Genomic DNA, 22138 nt, shown 5'->3' with positions numbered 1-22138 from the left:
ACATTGGGCCACCAGAGACTTCCCGGCCCCATGTAATATCAATCGGCGAGAGCTCTCCTAGAGATCTCTGTCTCAATGCTCAGACCCAGCCGCACTGAACGACCAGCAAGCTCCAGTGCTGGACACCCCATGCCAAACAACTAGCAAGACAGTAACACAGCCCCACCCATTAGCAAAGAGGCTGCCTAAAATCATACTAAGTTCACAGACAGCCAAAACACATCACCGGACACAGCCCTGCCCACCAGAAAGACAAGATCTAGCCCCACCTAACAGAACACAGACACCAGTCTCCTCCACCCAGAAGCCTACACAAGCCACTGAACCAACCTTATCCACTTGGGGCAGACACCAAAAACAATGGTAACTACAGACCTGCAGCCTGTGAAAGGAGACCCCAAACACAGTAAGTTAGGCAAAATGGGAAGACAGAGAAATATGTAGAAGATGAAGGAGGAAGGTAAAAACCCACCAGGCCAAACAAATGAAGAGGAAATAGACAGTCTACCTGAAAAAGAATTCAGAGTAATGATAGAAAAGATATCCAAAATCTTGGAAACAGAATGGAGAAAATACAAGAAACGTTTAACAAGGACCTAGAAGAACTAAAGAGTAAACAAACAATGATGAGCAACGCAATAAATGAAATTTTAAAATTCTCTAGAAGGAATCAATAGCAGAATAACTGAAGCAGAAGAACGGATAAGTGACTGGAAGAGAAAATAGTGTAAATAACTACTGCAGAGCAGAATAAAAGAAAAAGGAATGAAAAGAATTGAGGACAGTCTCAGAAACCTCTGAGACAACATTAAACACATCAACATTCGCATTATAGGGGTCCCAGAAGGAGAAGAGAGAGAGAAAGGACCCGAGAAAATATTTGAAGAGATTATAGTCGAAAACTTCCCTAACATAGGAAAGGAAATAGCCACCCAAGTCCAGGAAGCACAGAGAGTACCATACAGGATACACCCAAGGAGAAACACACCGAGACACACAGTAATCAAAATGGCAAAAATTAAAGACAAAGAAAAATTATTGAAACAGCAAGAGAAAAGTGACAAATAACATACAAGGCAACTCCCATAAGGTTAACAGCTGATTTCTCAGCAGAAACTCTACAGGCCAGAAGGGAGTGGCATGACATATTTAAAGTGATGAAAGAGAAGAACCTACAACCAAGATTACTCTACCCAGCAAGGATCTCATTCAGATTCGATGGAGAAATCAAAAGCTTTACAGACAAGCAAAAGCTAAGAGAATTCAGCACCACCAAAACAGCTCTACAACAAAGGCTGAAGGAACCTCTCTAAGTGGGAAACATAAGAGAAGAAAAGGACCTACAAAAACAAACCCAAAACAATTAAGAAAATGGTCATAGGAACATACGTATTGATAATTACCTTAAATGTGAATGGATTAAATGCTCCAACCAAAAGACACAGGCTCACTGAAAGGATACAGAAACAAGACCCATATATATGCTGTCTACAAGAGACCTACTACAGACCTAGGGACACATACAGACTGAAAGTGAGGGGATGGAAAAGGATATTCCATGCAAATGGAAATCAAAGAAAGCTGGAGTAGCAATACTCATATCAGATAAAATAGACTTTAAAATAAAGAATGTTACAAGAGACATGGACACTACATAATGATCAAGGGATCAATCCAAGAAGAAGATATAACAACTGTAAATATTTATGCACCCAACATAGGAGCACCTCAATACATAAGGCAAATGCTAACAGCCATAAAAGGGGAAATCGACAGTAACACAATCATAGTATGGGACTTTAACACCCCACTTTCACCAATGGACAGATCATCCAAGAATGAAAATAAATAAGGAATACAAGCTTTAAATGACACATTAAACAAGATATACTTAATTGATATTTATAGGACATTCTATCCAAAAACAACCTAATACACTTTCTTCTCAAGTGCTCATGAAACATTCTCCAGGATAGATCACAATCAAGCCTTGGTAAATTTAAGAAAATTTAAATCATATCAAGTATCTTTTCCGACTACAATGCTATGAGACTAGATATCAATTACAGGAAAAAAAACTGTAAAAAATACAAACACATGGAGGCTAAACAATACGCTACTAAATAACCAAGAGATCACTGAAGAAATCAAAGAGGAAATAAAAAAAATACCTAGAAACAAATGACAGTGAAAACACAATGACCCAAAACCTATGGGATGCAGCAAAAGCAGTTTTAAGAGGCAAGTTTGTAGGAGTAGAGTCCTACCTCAAGAAACAAGAAAAATCTCAAACAACCTAACCTTACACCTAAAGAAGTTAGAGAAAGAAGAACAAAATAACGCCAAAGTTAGCAGAAGGAAAGAAATCATAAAGATCAGATCAGAAATAAAAGAAAAAGAAATGAAGGAAACAATAGCAAAGATCAATAAAACTAAAAGCTGGTTCTTTGAGAAGATAAACAAAATTGATAAACCACTAGCCAGACTCGTCAAGAAAAAAGGGAGAAGACTCAAATCAACAGAATTAGAAATGAAAAAGGAGAAGTAACAACTGACACTGCAGAAATACAACGAATCATGAGGGAGTACTACAAGCCACTATATGCCAATAAAATGGACACCCTGGAAGAAACGGACAAATCCTTAGAAAAGCACAACTTTCAAAGCCTGAACCAGGGAGAAATAGAAAATATAAAGAGACCAATCACAAGCACTGAAATTGAAACTGTGATTAAAAATCTTCCAACAAACAAAAGCCCAGGACCAGATGGCTTCACAGGTGAATTCTGTGAAACATTTAGAGAAGAGCTAACACCTATCTTTCTCAAACACTTCAAAAATATAGCAGAGGGAGGAATACTCCCAAACTCATTCTATGAGACCACCATCTCCCTGATACCAAAACCAAAGATGTCACAAAGAAAGAAAACTACAGGCCAATATAACTGATGAACACAGATGCAAAAATCCTCAATAAAATACTAGCAAACAGAATCCAACAGCACATTAAAAGGATCATATACCATGATCAAGTGGGGTTTATCCCAGGAATGCAAGGATTCTTCAATATACGCAAATCAATCAATGTGATACACCATATTAGCAAATTGAAGGATAAAAACCATATAATCATCTCAATAGATGCAGAAAAAGCTTTTGATAAAATTCAACACCCATTTATGATAAAAACTCTCCAGAAAGTAGTCATAGAGGGAACTTACCCCAACATAATAAAGGCTATATATGACAAACCCACAGCCAATATCATTCTCAATGGTGAAAAACTGAAACCATTTCATCTAAGATCAGGAAAAAGACACGGTTGCCCACTCTCACAGCTGTTATCCAACATAGTTTTGGAAGTTTTAGCCACAGCAGTCAGAGAAGTAAAAGAAATACAAATTGGAAAAGAAGAAGTAAAACTGTCACTATTTGCAGATGATATGATACTATACATAGAGAACCCTAAAGATGCTACCAGAAAACTACTAGAGCTAAGCAATGAATTTGTTAAAGTACCAGGATACAAAATTAATGCACAGAAATCTCTTGCATTCCTATACACTATTGATGAAGAATCTGAAAGAGAAATTAAGGAAACACTCTCATTTACCATTGCAACAAAAAGAATAACATACCTAGGAATAAACCTACCTAAGGAGACAAAAGACCTGTATGCAGAAAATTATAAGACACTGATGAAAGATATTAAAGATGATACAAACAGATGGAGAGATATACCATGTTCTTGGATTGGAAGAATTAACATTGTGAAAATGACTATACTACCCAAAGTAATCTACAGATTCAATGCAATCCCTATCAAACTACCACTGGCATTTTTCACAGAACTAGAACAAAAAATTTCACAATTTGTATGGAAACACAAAAGACCTCAAATAGCCAAAGCAATCTTGAGAAAGAAAAATGGGGCTGGAGGAATCAGGCTTCCTGACTTCAGATTGTACTACAGTAATCAAGACAGTATGGTACTGGTACAAAAACAGAAATATAGATTAATGGAACAGGATAGAAAGCCCAGAGGTAAACGCACGCACATATGGTCACCTTATTTTTGATAAAGGAGGCAAGAATATACACTGGAGACAAGACAGCCTCTTCAATAAGTGGTGCTGGGAAAACTGGCCAGCTACATGTAAAAGAATGAAATTAGAACACTCCCTAACACAATACACAAAAATAAACTCAAAATGGATTAAAGACCTAAATGTAAGGCTAGACAGTATAAAACTCTTAGAGGAAAACATAGGAAGAACACTCTTTGTCATAAATCACAGCAAGATCCTTTTTGACTCATCTCATAGAGAAATGGAAATAAAAACAAAAATAAACAAATAGGACCTAATGAAACTTAAAAGCTTTTGCACAGCAAAGGAAAACATAAACAAGACAAAAAGACAACCCTCAGAATGGGGGAAAATATTTGCAAACAAAGCAACTGACAAAGGATTAATTTCCAAAATATACAAGCAGCTCATGCAGCGCAATATCAAAAAAACAAACAACCCAATCCAAAAATGGGCAGAAGATGTAAATAGACATTTTTTCAAAGCAGATATACAGATTGCCAACAAACACATGAAAGGATGCTCAACATCACTAATCATTAGAGAAATGAAAATCAAAACTACAATGAGATATCACCTCATACCAGTCAGAATGGCCATCATCAAAAAATCTAGAAACAATAAATGCTGGAGAGGATGTGGAGAAAAGGGAACACTCTTGCACTGCTGGTGAGAATGTGAATTGGTGCAGCCACTATGGAGAACAGTATGGAGGTTCCTTAAAAAACTACAAATAGAACTACCATATGACCCAGCAATCCCACTACTGGGCATATACCCTGAGAAAACCAAAATTCAAAAAGAGTCATGTACCAAAATGTTCATTGTAGCTTTATTTACAATAGCCCAGAGATGGAAACAACCTAAGTGCCCATCATCGGATGAATGGATAAAGAAGATGTGGCACATATATACAATGGAATATTACTCAGCCATAAAAAGAAACGAAATTGAGCTATTTGTAATGAGGTGGATAGACCTAGAGTCTGTCATACAGAGTGAAGTAACTCAGAAAGAGAGACAAATACCATATGCTAACACATATATATGGAATTTAAGAAAAAAATGTCATGAAGGACCTAGGGGTAAGACAGGAATAAAGACACAGACCTACTAGAGAATGGACTTGAGGATATGGAGAGGGGGAAGGGTGAGCTGTGACAGAGCGAGAGAGAGGCATGTACATATATACGCTACCAAACGTAAGGTAGATAGCTAGTGGGAAGCGGCCGCATAGCACAGGGATATCAGCTCAGTGCTTTGTGACCGCCTGGAGGGGTGGGATGGGGAGGGTGAGAGGGAGGGAGATGCAAGAGGGAGGAGATATGGGAACATGTGTATATGTATGGCTGATTCACTGTGTTGTAAAGCAGAAACTAACACACCATTGTAAAGCAATTATACCCCAATAAAGATGTTAAAAAAAAAAATCAAAACTGCAATGAGGTATCACCTCACACTGGTCAGAATGGCCATCATCAAAAAATCTACAAGCAATAAATGCTGGAGAGGGTGTGGAGAAAAGGGAAGCCTCTTGCACTGCTGGTGGGAATGTGAATTGGTACAGCCACTATGGAGAACAGTATGGAGGTTCCTTAAAAAACTAAAAATAGAACTACCATATGACCCAGCAATCCTACTACTGGGCATATACTCTGAAAAAAGCATAATTCAAAAAGAGTCATGTACCACAATGTTCATTGCAGCACTATTTACAATAGCCAGGACATGGAAGCTACCTAGGTGTCCATCGACAGATGAATGGATAAAGAAGATGTGGCACATATATACAATGGAATATTACTCAGCCATAAAGGGAAAGGAAATTGAGTTATTTGTAGTGAGGTGGATGGACCTAGAGTCTGTCATACAGAGTGAAGTCATAAAGAGAACAACTAATACCATATGCTAACACATGTATGGAATCTTAAAAAAAAAAAAAAAAGGTTCTGATGAACCTAGGGGCAGGACAGGAATAAAGATGCAGACGTAGAGAATGGACTTGAGGACACGGTATGGGGGAAGGGTAAGCTGGGACGAAGTGAGCGAGTAGCATTGACATATATACCCTATCAAATGTAAGGTAGATAGCTAGTGGGAAGCAACTACAGAGCACAGGGAGTTCAACTCGGTGCTTTGTGACCACCTAGAGGGGTGGGATAGGGAGGGTGGGAGGGAGATGCAAAAGGGATGGGATATGGGGATATATGTATACGTATAGCTGTTTCACTTTATTATACAATAGAAACTAAAACAACGTTGTAAAGCAATTGCACTCCAATAAAGATGTTAAAAAATAAATTAATAAATAAAGGGTTTCAATAAAATACAAACAAAGAAAAAAAAGAAGGATGCATTGTTAAGCAACTTACCTATAAGGCTTCTTTATTTTTATTTATTTATTTATTTTTGCGGTACGCGGGCCTCTCACTGTCGCGGCCTCTCCCGTTGCAGAGCACAGGCTCTAGATGCGCAGGCTCAGCGGCCATGGCTCACGGGCCCAGCCGCTCCGCGGCATGTGGAATCTTCCCAGACCAGGACACGAACCCATGTCCCCTGCATCGGCAGGCGGACTCTCAACCACTGCGCCACCAGGGAAGCCCCTGTAAGGCTCTTGCTGTGACTCCTGAGTAGTTCTACATCTCAGTGGTTACTGCCTTCCTCATCTCCACTTTTACCTGTCTACATAATGGAACCAATATCCTATATATGGAAGTGTTGGCTTTGACAGAACCTGTGACCTCCATAGAGACTGTCTTCCCAAGCCAGCTCAGCTTTGACAGTGGGCTCTAGTTCTCCAGCTTCTTGCATGGCCCTGGAAGCTCAGTAAAACCTTGCCTGCAGCTGGGTTCCTCAGTTTGTTAGCTCTCTCCAGCCTCCTCCTCCACCAGCCAGAGGCTGGTGTCCAAAAGTCTGGTTTTCAGGCCAGTGTCTCAGAGTTGGGCTCTGCTTTTCTGTCCAGTCTCTTTAGATTACAGAGTAGTTGGACTCTGCATCTGGCTTTCAATCTCACCTTCATATGCTTGGATCACCCTCAACTTTATGGTCTCTGACTTTCAAACCAACCCAGGACCCCAAAGGTCTTGGCCCGTATTCTGTGTATGGGGTTCCTACTAGGCTACGAATTAAGTTCAGACTACCCTAGTTAAATTTGTCTTTTCGTGCATGCCGATGTCATGTCTCAGCCAACAGGACCTGACCTGTGGTGACCCAAATCTACAGAACAACAGTCCTCTTGTAACTCTTCTTGATCCTCGATCGGGCTCATCTAGCCTCATGACTTCATGTTTATTTTAGCCCTGACCTCTTGCAGTTTTCTAGACCCATAATTTATATTATCTTTAGTACATCTCTTAGATTTCCTGCTCTCAGAGAAGTTTATTGATTTGCTAATTCATCCAACAGGCACGTATGAACACCTACCGGTTGGCACTGCAGACAGTCGGGGCTTAGTCAGGGAGTTAGACAAAATAAAGGGCTGTGTCAGGATGCTTTTTATTGCTAATGACAGAAGTCCTGATTCAAACTGGCTTAAGCAAAAATGGAATATATTCCCTCACATACCTGGCAAGTCTAGGGGTAGATCTGGTTTCCTTCAGGCACAGCTGGATTCATGGATCTTAAATGCTATCTTTGGGACCTGGCTTGTCTTCATCTCTCAGCTCTGCTCTCTTCTGCTTTGTGATGGCTTCATCCTCAAGCCCTCCACATGGTGGCAAGATAGATGTTACCATTGCCAGGTCCACATTCTCCTAGATGCCAGTACAACAGAAAAGGTACTGCTCTCTCAGTAGCCCCAACCAATGTCCCACTATGTCTTGCGGCTTCTCACTGGGTTATATGCTCTTCCCTGAACGGATGACCTTGCCTAGGGCAATTCGATGATCTAGCTGGTCAGACTGGAGTCATATGTCCTCTCCTTATAGTTGAGCGTGGAGTCAACTCTATTGAAACATTTAAGTTGAGAGCAAGGGATACAGTGGTTCCCCTGAGGAAAAGGCGATGGATCTGAGATAGTAAAAAACTTTTAAGTTGTCAGTCACAGCCATTATGTTCATGATAAATGTGTACGATACAGCTACAAACAGGGCCAAGTCTGACAGAGCGAACGTTTGACTTCATACATGGTAGGCAAAGGATTCCCTCCTCCCTTATCCTTCAATGCTTTTCCTTCCTTCCTTTCAGCAGAATTAGTGAGTGCCTATTTTGTTCCAGGTTCAAAACATAGATTGTCCTAGAAATTGACCCTGCTTATAAGGAGCTTACAAAGTAGTGAGGTAGAGCGTTAGTAAGAGCAGTGCACCCACGTTTACTGAGAACTTATGTTTTAAGAAATAGAAATATGAAGAGTATTTCTGTGTTTTTTATAAAATTAAAAAGACAACTTCAACCATTATATTGTTTAAAGTCTTTACCCAGGCTATTTCAGTAAATTCTAGTTTGTTTAGTGCTTGGAATAAGTCTCTTTGGTATGCTCCATGAAATAATAGAAACTCCATAATCCCCAATTTTTAAATTTTTGCCCAGGCTACTGTAAAACTCAGAGTTAAAAACCTGTGGTTAATTAAAAGAAGCTTTCCTTTGCCTAAGTTTTCCTTAAGATTTTTTTTTTATATACTTGGTTTAGGGTTTTGTGATTTTATTGTTTCTGGGACTTTTGTAGTAAGGTACCTCAAAATAGAGATACAACAGAGATAAACAAAATACCTTTAATTTCCACTTTTACCTTTTGCCTCTGATCTATGGCAGGTTATTAAAGCATCTCCCACCAGTGCCCAGTCGCTTCCCCTCTTGTATCCAGACATCTCTATTAATGTATTCACAGCTTGTGTATAGCAGGCCGATCAGACACTGAAGGGAACACATGTGGATATGTATATTTTTTTTAAAGGCAACAAACATGAAAATATTTTTGTGACATTCAAGATCCAACATGCAACCTTTATATTATCTTTTAGCTGTAGGTTTTATTTTGTTCTGTACTATGGGAAAAAAAATTGAGAAAAGCAACACAGATAATCCAAGGATTAGGGAATACATGAACACAGTGGTTCTCTCCTGGAGAGTTGGCAACGCCTGGAGACATTCTTCATCTTCTTGGCTACTGGAGTATTGTGGGTAGAGGCCAGGGATACTGCTAAACATTCTACGATGCACAGGACTGGCCCCACAAGGAAAAAGAATCCGGTCCAAAATGTCAATAGTGCCGTTATTAGAGAAACCTTGCATTAATAGGATTTTTAGAATTCTAAATCCTGAAAGGATTCAGAACAATCTTGTAACTTAGGCTTCAGACAAAACTAGAAACAAATGAGACTCAAAGAATGATCAAATCCTGGAGCTAACAGGAAAGGTCATCTAGTCTGGACTAGGTGTGTGATCAGTCAGCTGGCCCAGTCTCTCTGTGCCTCAGATTCCTATTCTGCAAAAAGGGATATGAAAGCTTGCCTCAAATGATTGCTGTGAAGATTAACTAAAAGAATACATGTCAAATGTTCAGTACAGTACCTGACCACGATGTGTTGTTGATAAATAGTGGTAGTGAGAGCTGAGGTGGTAATTACGATTACCGTCGTCCAAGGTCACAGAGCTAGTACACAGCTTGTTTAACCCCAGACTCCCTGTCCCATTTTGTTATGCTCCATTGAGGGTCTATGAAGAAAGGTTATAGGGGCAACTCAGTGGGGATTAAAGAGCACTGACCTGGAGAGCAGCTTAGTAGCTGGTACTTCAGGAGAAAGTCTGAACAAAATTTCTTCATAAAAGACAGGCAGGGGATTTAACTCGTAGGTGGGAGCTAAGGGAGACTAAAAAGGATTGGTTCCTACCTGAAACAGGCTACTGTCTCTGATTCCAAAGCTCTGTGAATGGTGTTCCAGGTGGTCCTGCCTCCAGGAAGGGCGGGGCTTAGTTCACATGACCTTTACCAAACCGTTATATCCCTCACCTTGTCTCACAGCCCCAACAGACATCTGTTGGGGAAGGTCCCTGCAATGCTGGGATGGTTAGACAGTATTTCTGGGGACCCTTTCATCTCTAAGATTCTCTGATGTCTGATAAGTTTTGTGGGCCTTGTGCTGGAGCGATCATGTGACATTGTAGGTAATACCCAGTAGGCGTGTGTAGACAACCACGGATCTCCTGTTTTATGACTTGTGGAGTAAAAAATGCTTTATTAGATTGTACTAATTCAGTCAGCACGAGCATATGATTGAGATGTTGTGCAAAATGCTTTTTCTCCTCTGAAAATAATAGTAAATTATCTTACCAACAATTCTGTGTAATAGCTTTCCCCTCATTTTCTTAAAAAACTTATAAAAATTCTTTGCAGTTACTCTATGAGTTAAATTTTTATTTCTCTCATTAGGTTCACCAACTAAATTGTTTTTAATCAGTGGCTTTCTATAAAAATTAGCAGAAGTCAAAAGCATTAAAACTCTCGGGACCACAAATGTGGATTAAATTCTCTTGAGGGAAAATCTCATTCCTTTAGTAACCTTCTCTCGAATATCCCATGTGTTGGATTGAACTCCTACAGTGATTCTACCTCCAACAAAAATATTCTACATAATTAGTCATTTAAAGACATTTTCTCCTATATCTTAACATGTCAGTCCTCCAACTATGAATTAGATTACTTTAAAAAATCAACACGAACAAGTCAATATATGAGAAAACAGTGAATCACAACTCATTTTATCTGTTTTCCATATGTTTGTGTGACATTCAAGATCCACAAAGCAGTCGGAGAAGAGCAACACGCACCCATCCCGTGGGTGCTGGCTGAGCACCGGGCACTGTGCGCACACGTCCTGTGGTGCAGGGCAGGCCACCCAGGTGCAGAGAAGTGGACTGATTTGTCCCAACTCACACAGTTGGTAAGCAGGAGAGCCGACAACACAGCCCCACCTGGCTTCTAACTGCACGAGTTTGCTACAGGCCAGATCTTAACAAGGAATCGCTCAAGACTTAGCATAATAAAAAAATCCTCCCTGATATTGGACTGTTTTTCATTTAAAATTAGAGCAGTATTCTGTGTTTTTATTTGACCTTCAACTTTTTTTTTTTCAAGGTGTTATGTAACGGACCAGGAACATGTGTTCCTATCTGTATATCTGCCCTTCTCCTTGGGATACTAGGAATAAAGAAAGTGATCATTGTCTACGTTGAAAGCATCTGCCGAGTGGAACATTTATCCCTGTCCGGAAAGATTCTGTTTCACCTCTCCGATTACTTCATTGTTCAGTGGCCGACTCTTAAGGAGAAATATCCCAAATCTGTCTACCTCGGGCGAATTGTTTGATGAATGACAACTTACTTCTTTAGAATTTTGCAGTCAACAATATTTACTATAAATGGGGAACAGAAAACTACATGTTTATGTAAAAGCCTTTGAGAATCCTGAGAATTATTGGTGGTCAAGAGTAGAGAAATGTATAAGTAACCCAGTGAGGAAACTGAGGTTGCTTTTATAAAACAAACATTAATAAACCATTAAGTGTTTATGCCTCCGTGCTCCAAATTTCTGTTCTATATAAAGGTGTTTACCACTACCTGCAAGTTATCTTCTGACTTGTTTTACTAATACTTTACTAATATTTTCTAGAACTAAATATAGAATTTGTATGATTAGCCACATTTCCTGTTCTACAGCTTTTTTTTTGTTTTACAGTATTCTGCATTATAGAAAGAAAAAGAAAAATATTTCTTAGTTTTTGTTCAGACACAACAGGCTTTATTTCCTGTATGGAAACAGAGAGGTCCCTAGTGGATCCTTTCAGCATAAAGGAAGCAGTTATATTAAATTGGCTTCATGACAATTTGCACTCCACAGGCTTCCAGAACTGAGCGCATAGACCAGTATCTGTTTTTATTCTTTGGTTTTGCTTTGTGAGTAGCTGGCCTTACTCCAGGATATCTTTTAAAATCTTTTGTTTGTTAAAATAAATGAAAAGGTGACTACTGTCATACGAGTAAAAACATGGTTCTGTTTATCAGGGCCGAACTCTCAAAACATTTTTTTTAATGTTATGGTAAATTCACGATTTTGTGGCTATAGCTATCTCTGGCATTTTAAGATGTGTAGGCTCAGGAGAGTATATATTTACTTAACATTTACTTAAGTGCTTGTTGTATGCCAGGTGTTCTTGTAAGCACTTTTCAAATATTAACTCATTTAACTCTAATAACAACTCAATGAGGTAGGGACTGTAATTTCCCCCATTTTACAGATGACTTTCCAAGCTCATAGGACTAGTAAGTGCCAAATCGAGAATTCGAGCCCAAGCTTAAGAGCAGAGCCAGGATCATGGGCATGGGGCCTCTGCGGCCACATAGGGACCCATAGTTAGCAGGGCCCGACACTTGGTTTAGTACTCTGCTGTCTCTCTCTTGAATTTCTTAGCATGTTTTGAATAAGAGGCTCACACTGTATTTTGCACTGGACCTTGCCGATTATTTAGCTGGCCCTGCTTGAGAATCTGTGCTCCTAAAGAGCCCTGTCAACTACAACAGAAGTATAACACCTAATGCAGGGCCTGGCCCAGCAGCTCTGCAATAAACAGGAATTCCATTCCCCTCCCTGCTATTTTAACAAGGCAACAGACAATGAGAAGACCTCTTGTGATGTTTAAGTTGTTTTTTTTTTCCCTCTTAAATCTGTCTTATAAGTGTGATATAAATCTAATAAAGAAATGAACAAAGAAATTGACTTTTGGTGAAAAGGGGCTTGATCACCTAAGACGACATAAAATTAAAATGCTGAGGCTACCCTAGCCTTTCTTGTTCTTTTAGAAATTCTCTTTCTCTGAATAAAGTAAAGTAGGCTCATCTGTCAGGACATTTTCCCAGGTTTTTGGCTGGGGAAACGCATGGCAGAAGGCTCTCAGAATAGTGAAAGCACTTTGCCGGTGGCCAGTGGGGCAGCCAAGCGCTAGTTCACTGTGCTTTGACTTTAAATCTCAGATCTCAGGCACTGGCTCTGTGTCACCTGACATAAAGGTCTGAAATATCAGGTACCATATTTGTGTGGTTCCAGCAGGAGCGGAGATGAAGTAAGCCTCGACTTTTTTAGGGAGAAAGTGATTTTTTGTTTTTTGTTTTGAGACAGCAGCATGTACATTTTATGCATCTTTGAAAAGTTTTTCTCTGTCACTGTTCCTGAGTGGCACTAGGTGAATAGTGGATGAGTGGACTGTATTCAGTGCAGTTCATGCCCGTCTGTGCCCCAGGGCAGCTGTCCCAGGGCCCCCCGCAACGAAGCCTGCTGCATTGGCTCCTGTCGGGCCAGAGCTTACAATGCTTAGGCCATGGAGAATTGTAGAAAAGAAGCCATGATTTTTTCCAGAAACGTATGTCCCAGATGCTTTGCAGAGCCTTAACTTAGACAGTGGTTAGCCTGGAATGTCAGAGAAAGAATCTGTGTGTGTTATATCACTGAAAGTTCAGAAATATCTTCCTGGGTTCGGGCTGCTATGCACACGTTTCAGAGCCCAGCTGAGGCACATGTGATCATGCCTTCTTTCTCAGTTGCAGATTATTTGGTAAACAAATGCCTATTCCCCTGTGTCTTACTGTTATGGCTAATTCAAGTCCTCAGGGTCACACTAGCAAAGGGAGCTGGTTTGAGATTGCAGTAGGGGCTGTATCCCTGCTGTGCATTTCTGCGGCATGAAGAAAGCTAGTGCTCTAGTCTCAACTGAAACTGAAGAAATCAGTAGCTAACTTGTCCTTTCCAATTCCTCTTGAGGCACTCTGGAATGCAACTCTTACTGGAAGAGACTATTCATGAAAAATTTGTTGCATCAGTCTTTAAATGAGAGGCAGGGAAACCACACATCCTGCCCACACCTACTTCCCTGGAAGATTTTATCTACAGTTCAGCTGTCCTAATGGGTCTCAGCAGCTTGCCAGGTCAAAGCCTAAATGTTTCAGAAGGGACATCCAAAAGTCATCACAGGAAGCTTTCGCCTGGAACGAAGAGTGCTATGAAACCATGTCAACAAGAGGAATGTTGTAGACTTTTTTTTTTTTTTTTTTTTTTGCGGTACGCAGGCCTCTCACTGCCGTGGCCTCTCCCGTTGCGGAGCACAGGCTCCGGACACACAGGCCCAGCGGCCATGGCTCACGGGCCCAGCCGCTCCGCGGCATGTGGGATCTTCCCAGACCGGGACACGAACCCGTGTCCCCTGCATCGGCAGGCGGACTCTCAACCACTGCGCCACCAGGGAAGCCCTACACTTTTAAACTGAATAGCAAGAGGTGCTTGCTAGAAGAGAGATGACCCAGGCTTCCCCGTATAAAAGCATCTGGAAACACACTGTTTAATTGTCTTTACCAAGATAGGTTAACGTTGGGAAATGTACCACCTCTTACTGTGCAGCTCCCTGCATTGAATCTGTGCTTCATATCTCCTAAAAAGCCCCATCTCACCAAAAAGAGTTTGATAGCAATGTATGAAGCTTCTTTTATCCACGGTAATGCCATCGTGAATATTAAAGAAGGTCATCCTCCATACAGCTCGGTGTTGGGGACCTTGTGTAGTTTCTTCCCCATGATTTCAGCTTTGGCAGACGATGAGCAGACATCCAGATTTCGTCATCTGCCATGAGCTTGCTTCTGTAAGCCCCAGCACCCCAGGACTCTCAAATCAAGTGGTCTGTGTTCTTGTTCCCACTCACTTTAAACATGGATTTGACATGCGTCCTCCTTTTCCCTTCAAAGTAGTCACCTGATGCCAGGCTCTGCCATCTTGCTCAAACAACAAACTTTGGAATAATTTTTGTTATTTTACTCTTTCTTTAATCCACATATAATTGGTTGCCTTTTTTTTTTTTTAATATCCCCAGAATTTTCCCGTATCTTTTCATCCCTCTTCTCTCCTCGTCATCTGATTTCACCCGTTGATTCTGCGTTTGAACTAGTTCATATCCAGCCTTCCCTTTTAGTCCCTTGGTCACAACTAAGCTAACGCTTTAACATAAATTCCTTGCTTTGTTAGCACATTTTTTGAGGAACTGAGGCATAAAGAGATTAAGTAACTTATCTAAGATTTTACAACTAGAAAGTAGCAGAGCTGGCATTTGAACCAAGGTACTGTAGCTCCAGCCAGACTTATTTGAACAGCTATGTTAGGTTTAAAATTTTAAAAGTGCTAGAAAGGAAATCAGCAGGGTGCTGTGAAGGGAATACAGTGCTGACTGCTCTAGAGAGGGATATCAGGAAAGGCCTCTCTAAGAAAGAGACATTTCAGCTGAGATTTGAGGCAGGGTGCCTGAAATATTTGTCCTCTTCCCACTTCCCCTCCCAACTTACGTCTCACCTCTCCAGTAAAATATCACTGTTCCCCCATAGCCTGGTTTCAGCAACTTCTTCTCTACACACTGTGTCCTAGCTGCCCACACCTAAGGTTAGCACAGATTAGGTACCATCATATTGCAGTACCTTGTACTTACATAAACACCTGCGAAGGGAAGACACGGATGCTTTTGCTAATTAATTCTTCATGTTTGCCTTACTTCAGGGACTGTACCTCATGCAACTTTTGTGCCCTTGCTCCACTCTTGGTCACACCTACCACAGCTCAGGACAGAATGTAGCCATTAAGTATCTAAATTCTTATACTTTCAGACTTTGTCTAGGCCTACTTAGTTCCATTTCATCTGGACCAGTGGTTCTCAAGCATTTTGGTCTCAAGACCTCATTAAAAATTATTGAAAGACCCCAATGAACTTTTGTTTATGGGGGCTATATTTGTCAATATTTACCACATTAGAAATTAAACCAGAAATTTTTTAAACATAGGAATAGACGGGGACACATTCTATTAACCATCAGAGCAATGACATCATCACACATCCTGTAGCATCTAGAAAACTATAAAATAATGAGAAGGAAAAAGACAGATAACACCTCAGTATGCCTTAATCACATGACAATAGTTTTGACCTCATGGAGCCCTGAAAAGACCTTGAGGCCCCCCAGGGGTCCCTGGGCCACATTTTGAGAAGTGCTGTTCTTTATGTATGACACACCAATGAGTTCATCTCCTCTAGCAGCCTTTAGTCGGTCTGTGCTCTGTGTACTAGTTTTCTATTGCTGTGTAACAAAGTGCGGCAAACTTAGTGACTTAAAGTAACAGTGATTATCTCACAGCTCCGTAGGTTAGAAACTCATTCAGGGCTTAACTAGTTCTCTACTCAGGGTCTCACAGGCTGTAATCAGGGTGACAGCCAGGACTGAGTTCTGATCTGGAACTCTAGATCTTCCAAACTTGTTCAGGGTGTTGTTGGCTGAATTCAGTTCCTTGCAGTTGTAGGGCTCATGGTGACCTGTTTCTTAATGGCCAGCAGGAGAGTCTCTACTGCAGCTTGTCGCTTTTAAGGACTCACGTAACTGAGATCAGGCACACCTACGGTAATCTCTCTCCCTTTTAATTAAATTGGCGTCAACTGACTAGGAACCATAATAACATCCTCAAAATTCCTTTTGCCATATTAATATAACATATTCAGGAGAGCAATAGCCCATGATGTTCATAGGTCCCATTTCTACTTCAGGATAGGGGATCATACGGGGTGTGGGCATCATGGTTAGAATACTGGAGGCCAGCTTCGAATTTGGCCAGCTACAATGTGCCTGGCGTTTTTTGTTTTGTTTTGAAAAAAAATTTTTTTTTAACTTTTACTTAGACCACCAGACTCCTTCATTAGTATCCAAGTTCTCTAACTTATTTTTAGTACGGGAAATTCATGTCTTCCAAACCTCGTCCCTTTTCTAGCAAGTTATTCTGTGCCTCACTTTGTTTACTTGTCAAATAGGCATAATAATGGTACCTAGTTCTGGAGTTGTGAACACCAAACTAGATGATACGCGTACTGCCTTTAGCACAGAGCCTGACACATAGTAAGCCCTCAGTTACCTTATGTCTCCAGGCAACCAAGGTGGCTTCCTTGGTATGTAGTGGCCTAAAGGAAGGCTCTCCTTAGACTAAGCCCAGCAACCACTCCCACCCTCTAGGATGGCCTTTATCAAACAAAGCAGAAAATAACATATGTTGCCAAGAATGTGGAGAAATTGAAACCCTTATACGTTGCTGGTGGGAATGTAGAATGGTTCAGCAGCTGTGGAAAACAGTTCGGCACTTCCTCAAAGAATTAAAGTTACCATGTGACCCGGCAATTCCACTCCTAGGTGTATACCCCAGAGAACTGAAAACATGTTCGCACATATCCTGTACCCAAACATTCATTCCAGCATTATTCATAATAGTCAAAAGGTGGGAACAACCTAGATGTCCACCAAACTAATGGATTAACAAAAGTGATATATCTGTACGATGAAATATTATTCAGTCACAAAAAGGATGTGACTAATTCATGACATGCTACAGCATAGATGAATGAACCTTGAAAACATGCTAAGGGAAATAAGCCAATCATAAAACCCCACATATTGTATGATTCCATTTACATAAACTGTCCAGCATAGGCAAATCCATTGAGAGAAAGTAGATTCATTGTTGCCAGGTGCTGTGGGAAAGGGCAATGAGGGTGACTTTAAATGGATGTGGGGTTTTCTTTTAAGTGAGATGTTCTAGAATTCGATAATGGTTGTACAACTATGAATATACTAAAACCCACTGAGTTGTACACTATAAAAAGGTGTACTGTATGGCATGTGAATTATTTCTCAATGAAAAAAACTATCATCAGTAGTCAGGGAATCTGTCCTTAGATATTTGTGGCTGTGTATACAGATGAAGAAAGACAAACCAAAAACTAAGCACAGCAGCCAGGAAGCTGCTACAGGGAGTGTTTTTGTTTATTGTGATTCCATCTCTGCCCATGACCAGAGACTGAACAAAGACAGAAGGTCTGGGGACAAAGCGTGGCCACTGGGGAAGAGCTGAGTAAGAACTGGGTGAAAAGAGCCAGTGGGGGGCCTGGAGGGAGAAGATGGCCCTGGCACGCAGTAACTCCCTCTCCCACCTCCTCCCTAAAGGGCCTCAACCCAGACCACGGAGGTGAATTGTATTTTCCAAAGTTGGCCAGCCACATGCTCTGCAGTATGACCCGGCTGCTTCCTCACGCAGAAGTGGAGTTTGGTTGCTCTCCCTTGGAATTTAAACCGGCCACCAGACTGCAGTGAGAGTGGGAAGTGACATTCTAACTCAGACATTCCCCCGGGGGATGCCGTCACAGAAGGCAGCCACCAGGCTGTGAGAAGCGCAAGCCCCGCGGAGGGGCCAGGTGTAGGTGTTCAGGGTCATGGTCACAGCTAGCACAGGCTTTGAGTCATCTCAATCCAGGTGCTAGACATGTGAGGGGAGAAGCCTCCAGATGATTCCAGCCCCGCCATTTGAGTCACTCCCAGCCTTTCTAGTCCTCCCAGCTGAGGCTCAAACACCATGGAGCAGAGAAAAGCCCTCCCTTCTGCGCCCAGTGAATTTCTGACCTGCAGCGTCCATGAGCAGAATTAAATGGTTGCTGTTTTCTGCCACTAAGTTTTCGGGGAGTTCATTTCAAAGCAATAGGTAATTAGAACAATAACCTTTCAGAAGGAGCCAGTCCCTCTAAAGTTTGGTTACTTTGGCTTGATATTAGGAGAGGAGACGATTTCTCCCTCCAAGGCAAAAGGAAGAGAATGTATTTCTACACCATGGATAGGAAAAGGCTTTTTTTTTTTTTTTTTTTCTCCTTGCTCCTTGGCCTGCATGTAGCAGTGAAATAGAAACCAATGGATTCTTTTAAATCTTTTAACCATATGCAGATGAATAAGCAAATGCTTGGACTTGATTCCTAATCTCTTTTCCTTCCCTGTATAACTGATTTTTTTTTTCCACTCTAATAAACTTTAGCATTTAAACAGAAGTCATGTGTCACATGTATGATGATTAGCGGCAAGAATGTAGAAAAAGAGATAGCTGCGGAGCACGAAGCCTTAATTAATAGCCAAGCCATTCAACTGAAAATAAGAACAGTGTTTCTGGCAGGGAAATGTGAACTTGGCATCCTTTTTCTTCCCTCAGTCTTTTTAGGAAAATTATTTAAAATTCAATGATTATAAAGAGAACTTTTCAAAGTTTTCAGTTGAGCTCCAGTGATTGAAGTACAGTCATCTTTCAATGACATCGAGTAGGGCCACCCTCCCCATCCCTGGGTCCTCCTGTGAACTGCCAAACCCCAGAATTTGCAAACTGAGACTAGTGCAGAAATCAAACAGAAGAAAAGGCGACAGCAGCAGGAGGGATGGAATCTGGAATGACAGTCTTCTCCTCTTTTGAAAAAAGGGGAAAGAAGTTTCATTCTTCAAAGAAAAGAGAAAGAAAACAAGACTTTTATGGAAATACCATATACAGAGTTGGCAGAAATTCAGCTAGGAATAAAAAGTATCCAAAATGTTGCCTTGTTCAGTTCCAGCCTGGCAGCCAAATGATAGAGGCTCCATTTTCAAGCTGATTTGCTCTGAACTGTCTGGACCTATGACCATGCAAGGCCTCTAGAAGGGCCCAAGCTTTGGTCCGTTGATTCCCCAGCTGAACAAACTAAAGTCTAAAGCAGCCAGATGGAGAAAGAGCTTAAAATTCATCAAAATCTTATAGAAAACAAAGTGTTTATGGATGATATGATAAAAGGCCTGAGATTTGATTCAAACTTCATTGCCAGGGTGGGGAAGGAAGGCAGGTTTACAGATGAAACAGAATTAGCCATAGGTGATCTCCCTGGAATTGGAGCGGGGGAGACAGTGGGTACACTGGGCATCATTATACCCAAACTTCATCATATTATATTATTCCCTTTACTTTTGTATGTATTTGAGCGTTTCCATAATTAAAAGTTTCAAAAATATAAATCATGTTAGCAATCTTCAACTGCTAAAAAGTCAAAGAATGTATTGATTACAGGTAAAATGAAACAAACTAGGTTTTAAAATGAGAACAAGGAGGGAAATTTACAAATTACTTTTGTTCATATTTAACTCATGAGAAGAAATTCAGTCAGTCTGCAAATCTGATTTCTGAACCAGAATACGTTTTTCTGACTTAGAATATTCAGTCCTGGAGCTTTCACTACGCTGCTCTCGAGTACAGAATGTCACCTTCTTCTTTATCCATGTAAGGGCTGTGCTTCTCATTGTCCAGTAAATATTTGAGGTGTTCCCACCTCAACTTGATGAGACCTTCACAGGAGGTTCCCGGCACTGACTCCCACTGAAGGTGTCCCCCTTCTCCAAGGACACACTCCTTGCTCCTATCCAGAAGACGGCAAGAGCACAAGTCGCCTCTGTGGACTGGGAATATTAAAGTCAGTGCTGACCCTAAACTCGTCGTCCTGCTGAGGAGACTGCATTATGGAGCAGAGGAAAGGCAGCTGCATGGTAAGAGCCCTGGGTCAGGTTGTGGCTTTGCCACTATGCATGTGTTTATTTTTATTTATTTATTTATTTAAAATGAATATATTGAAGTCCTAACTCTTAATTAATTTATTTATTTTTGCTGTGTTGCGTCTTCGTTTCTGTGCGAGGGCTCTCTCTAGTTGCGGCGAGCGGGGGCCACTTTTCATCGCGGTGCGTGGGCCTCTCACTATCGCGGCCTCTCTTGTTGCGGAGCACAGGCTCCAGACGCGCAGGCTCAGTAGTTGTGGCTCACGGGCCTAGTTGCTCCGCGGCATGTGGGATCCTCCCAGACCAGGGCTCGAACCCGTGTCCCCTGCATTAGCAGGCAGACTCTCAACCACTGAGCCACCAGGGAAGCCCTATGCATGTGTTTAATCACAGTTAATTGTAATATATCTGTGTTTCCTCACCACGTACGTAACATGAAGGATTTGGATGAGATCATCTTTGAGATCCCTTCCAACAGCACTGCCACCACAGCAATAGTAACAGTAGCTTGCATGATTTGTCACATGCTAGCAACAATGCCAGGCACTGCACTAAGCACAGTGTGTGCAGTGACTTATTTAATCCTCAGACCCAGGCAATGGAGTTCCCACACTTTATAGAGACCCCTCCACTTGCCACTCCTTCCTTATGGGGCCAGAAAGGTGCGACCACCCGAGCCCACACTCCCTTTCTGGACCAAGCTCTGGCTGCCAAGGACCCCAGGATCCCCTGCCTCAGTGGCCCAGGCCTGCTTCTAGGACTTGCGGGGTCCTTTTCCTCAGGTGTGCCCTCCCAGGTTGGTTTACGGTGGGGAAGAGTAAGGAAGGCTTTTAGGCCCTGCAGGCTGGGGGCAGGATACAAGGCACAAAACTCCTCGGTGGAACGAGGTAGAAAGAGAAGGACAATGCGGGGGGAGTTATTTAAGCTCTTGGCTGGGGTCCTGTAAATGTTAGGGGTGGGAATAATGAGATTAGTATTATTATTACCATCGATTTTTACAGAGGATGAAACTGAGACGCAAAAAGCTTGAGTGATTGCCTGAGGTCGCACAGCTGGTTAGTGGTAGAGCCAGGGCTCAGAGTGTTGTCCTTGTGATTCCGGGCTCTCTTGCCTTTCATGCTGCCACCCAGCGAAATCTGCAGACCCCGCAGATCCCCGAGGGCCTCATGAGATGCAGGGAAGGTCCTGAAAAGCTATCTTCCACCAGTTAAGCTGCTTTTCTTCCCCCAACTACGTTATTGGTGCCAACTGAGAATGTGGCAGACAGTAGTGGTGGCCAAGCCTCATCCAGAAAAAATTACCATGGGAGGTTGATTCAACAGAAAAATATTTGATGTAAGAGTATGACAGTTAATCCTAGGATTTCACTTTTTGTTCTGAACTTCTGACCCACAGCTGCTAGACCAACCACGGAATATCAGGAAGGTACCTTAACTAGATTTTAACCCTGTTAAACAAGTGTTTGGCCAATCAAATAAGTAGGCCTTTGTTGATTTCCTTTAAACTCTAAAGCCAGGAAATGACTTCTAATATGTTAAGACCCCCACCTTCCCTCCAAGGACATCCTGAGGCACAGAAATAAAATCTAACTAAACATGCTTTCAATGACTATTCATCATGAAACATCCAGCCAATTATAGGTAATTTGAAAAAGCAAATTTCTGAAC

General features: G+C 41.4%; 1 protein-coding gene across 3 annotated transcripts in view; it reads left to right on the top strand.

The window, feature by feature from the left end:
• Positions 1-12786, top strand: part of ALG14 (ALG14 UDP-N-acetylglucosaminyltransferase subunit) — a 106079-nt gene extending 93293 nt beyond the window's left edge. The window contains exon 4 of one of the 3 annotated variants that reach the window (XM_060025955.1): positions 11161-12786. In XM_060025955.1, the coding sequence (XP_059881938.1) occupies positions 11161-11391 (231 nt within the window). In that variant the 3' untranslated portion in view covers positions 11392-12786. The other 2 variants (XM_060025958.2, XM_060025965.1) reach the window with 2 other exon arrangements.
• The last annotated feature ends 9352 nt before the right edge of the window (positions 12787-22138 follow it).

This window comes from Delphinus delphis, chromosome 1, assembly GCF_949987515.2.
Source record: "Delphinus delphis chromosome 1, mDelDel1.2, whole genome shotgun sequence".
Classification (NCBI taxonomy): domain Eukaryota; kingdom Metazoa; phylum Chordata; class Mammalia; order Artiodactyla; family Delphinidae; genus Delphinus; species Delphinus delphis.
The sequence above is the reverse complement of the archived record's forward strand: the minus strand, read 5'-3'. Positions and strand labels throughout refer to the sequence as shown.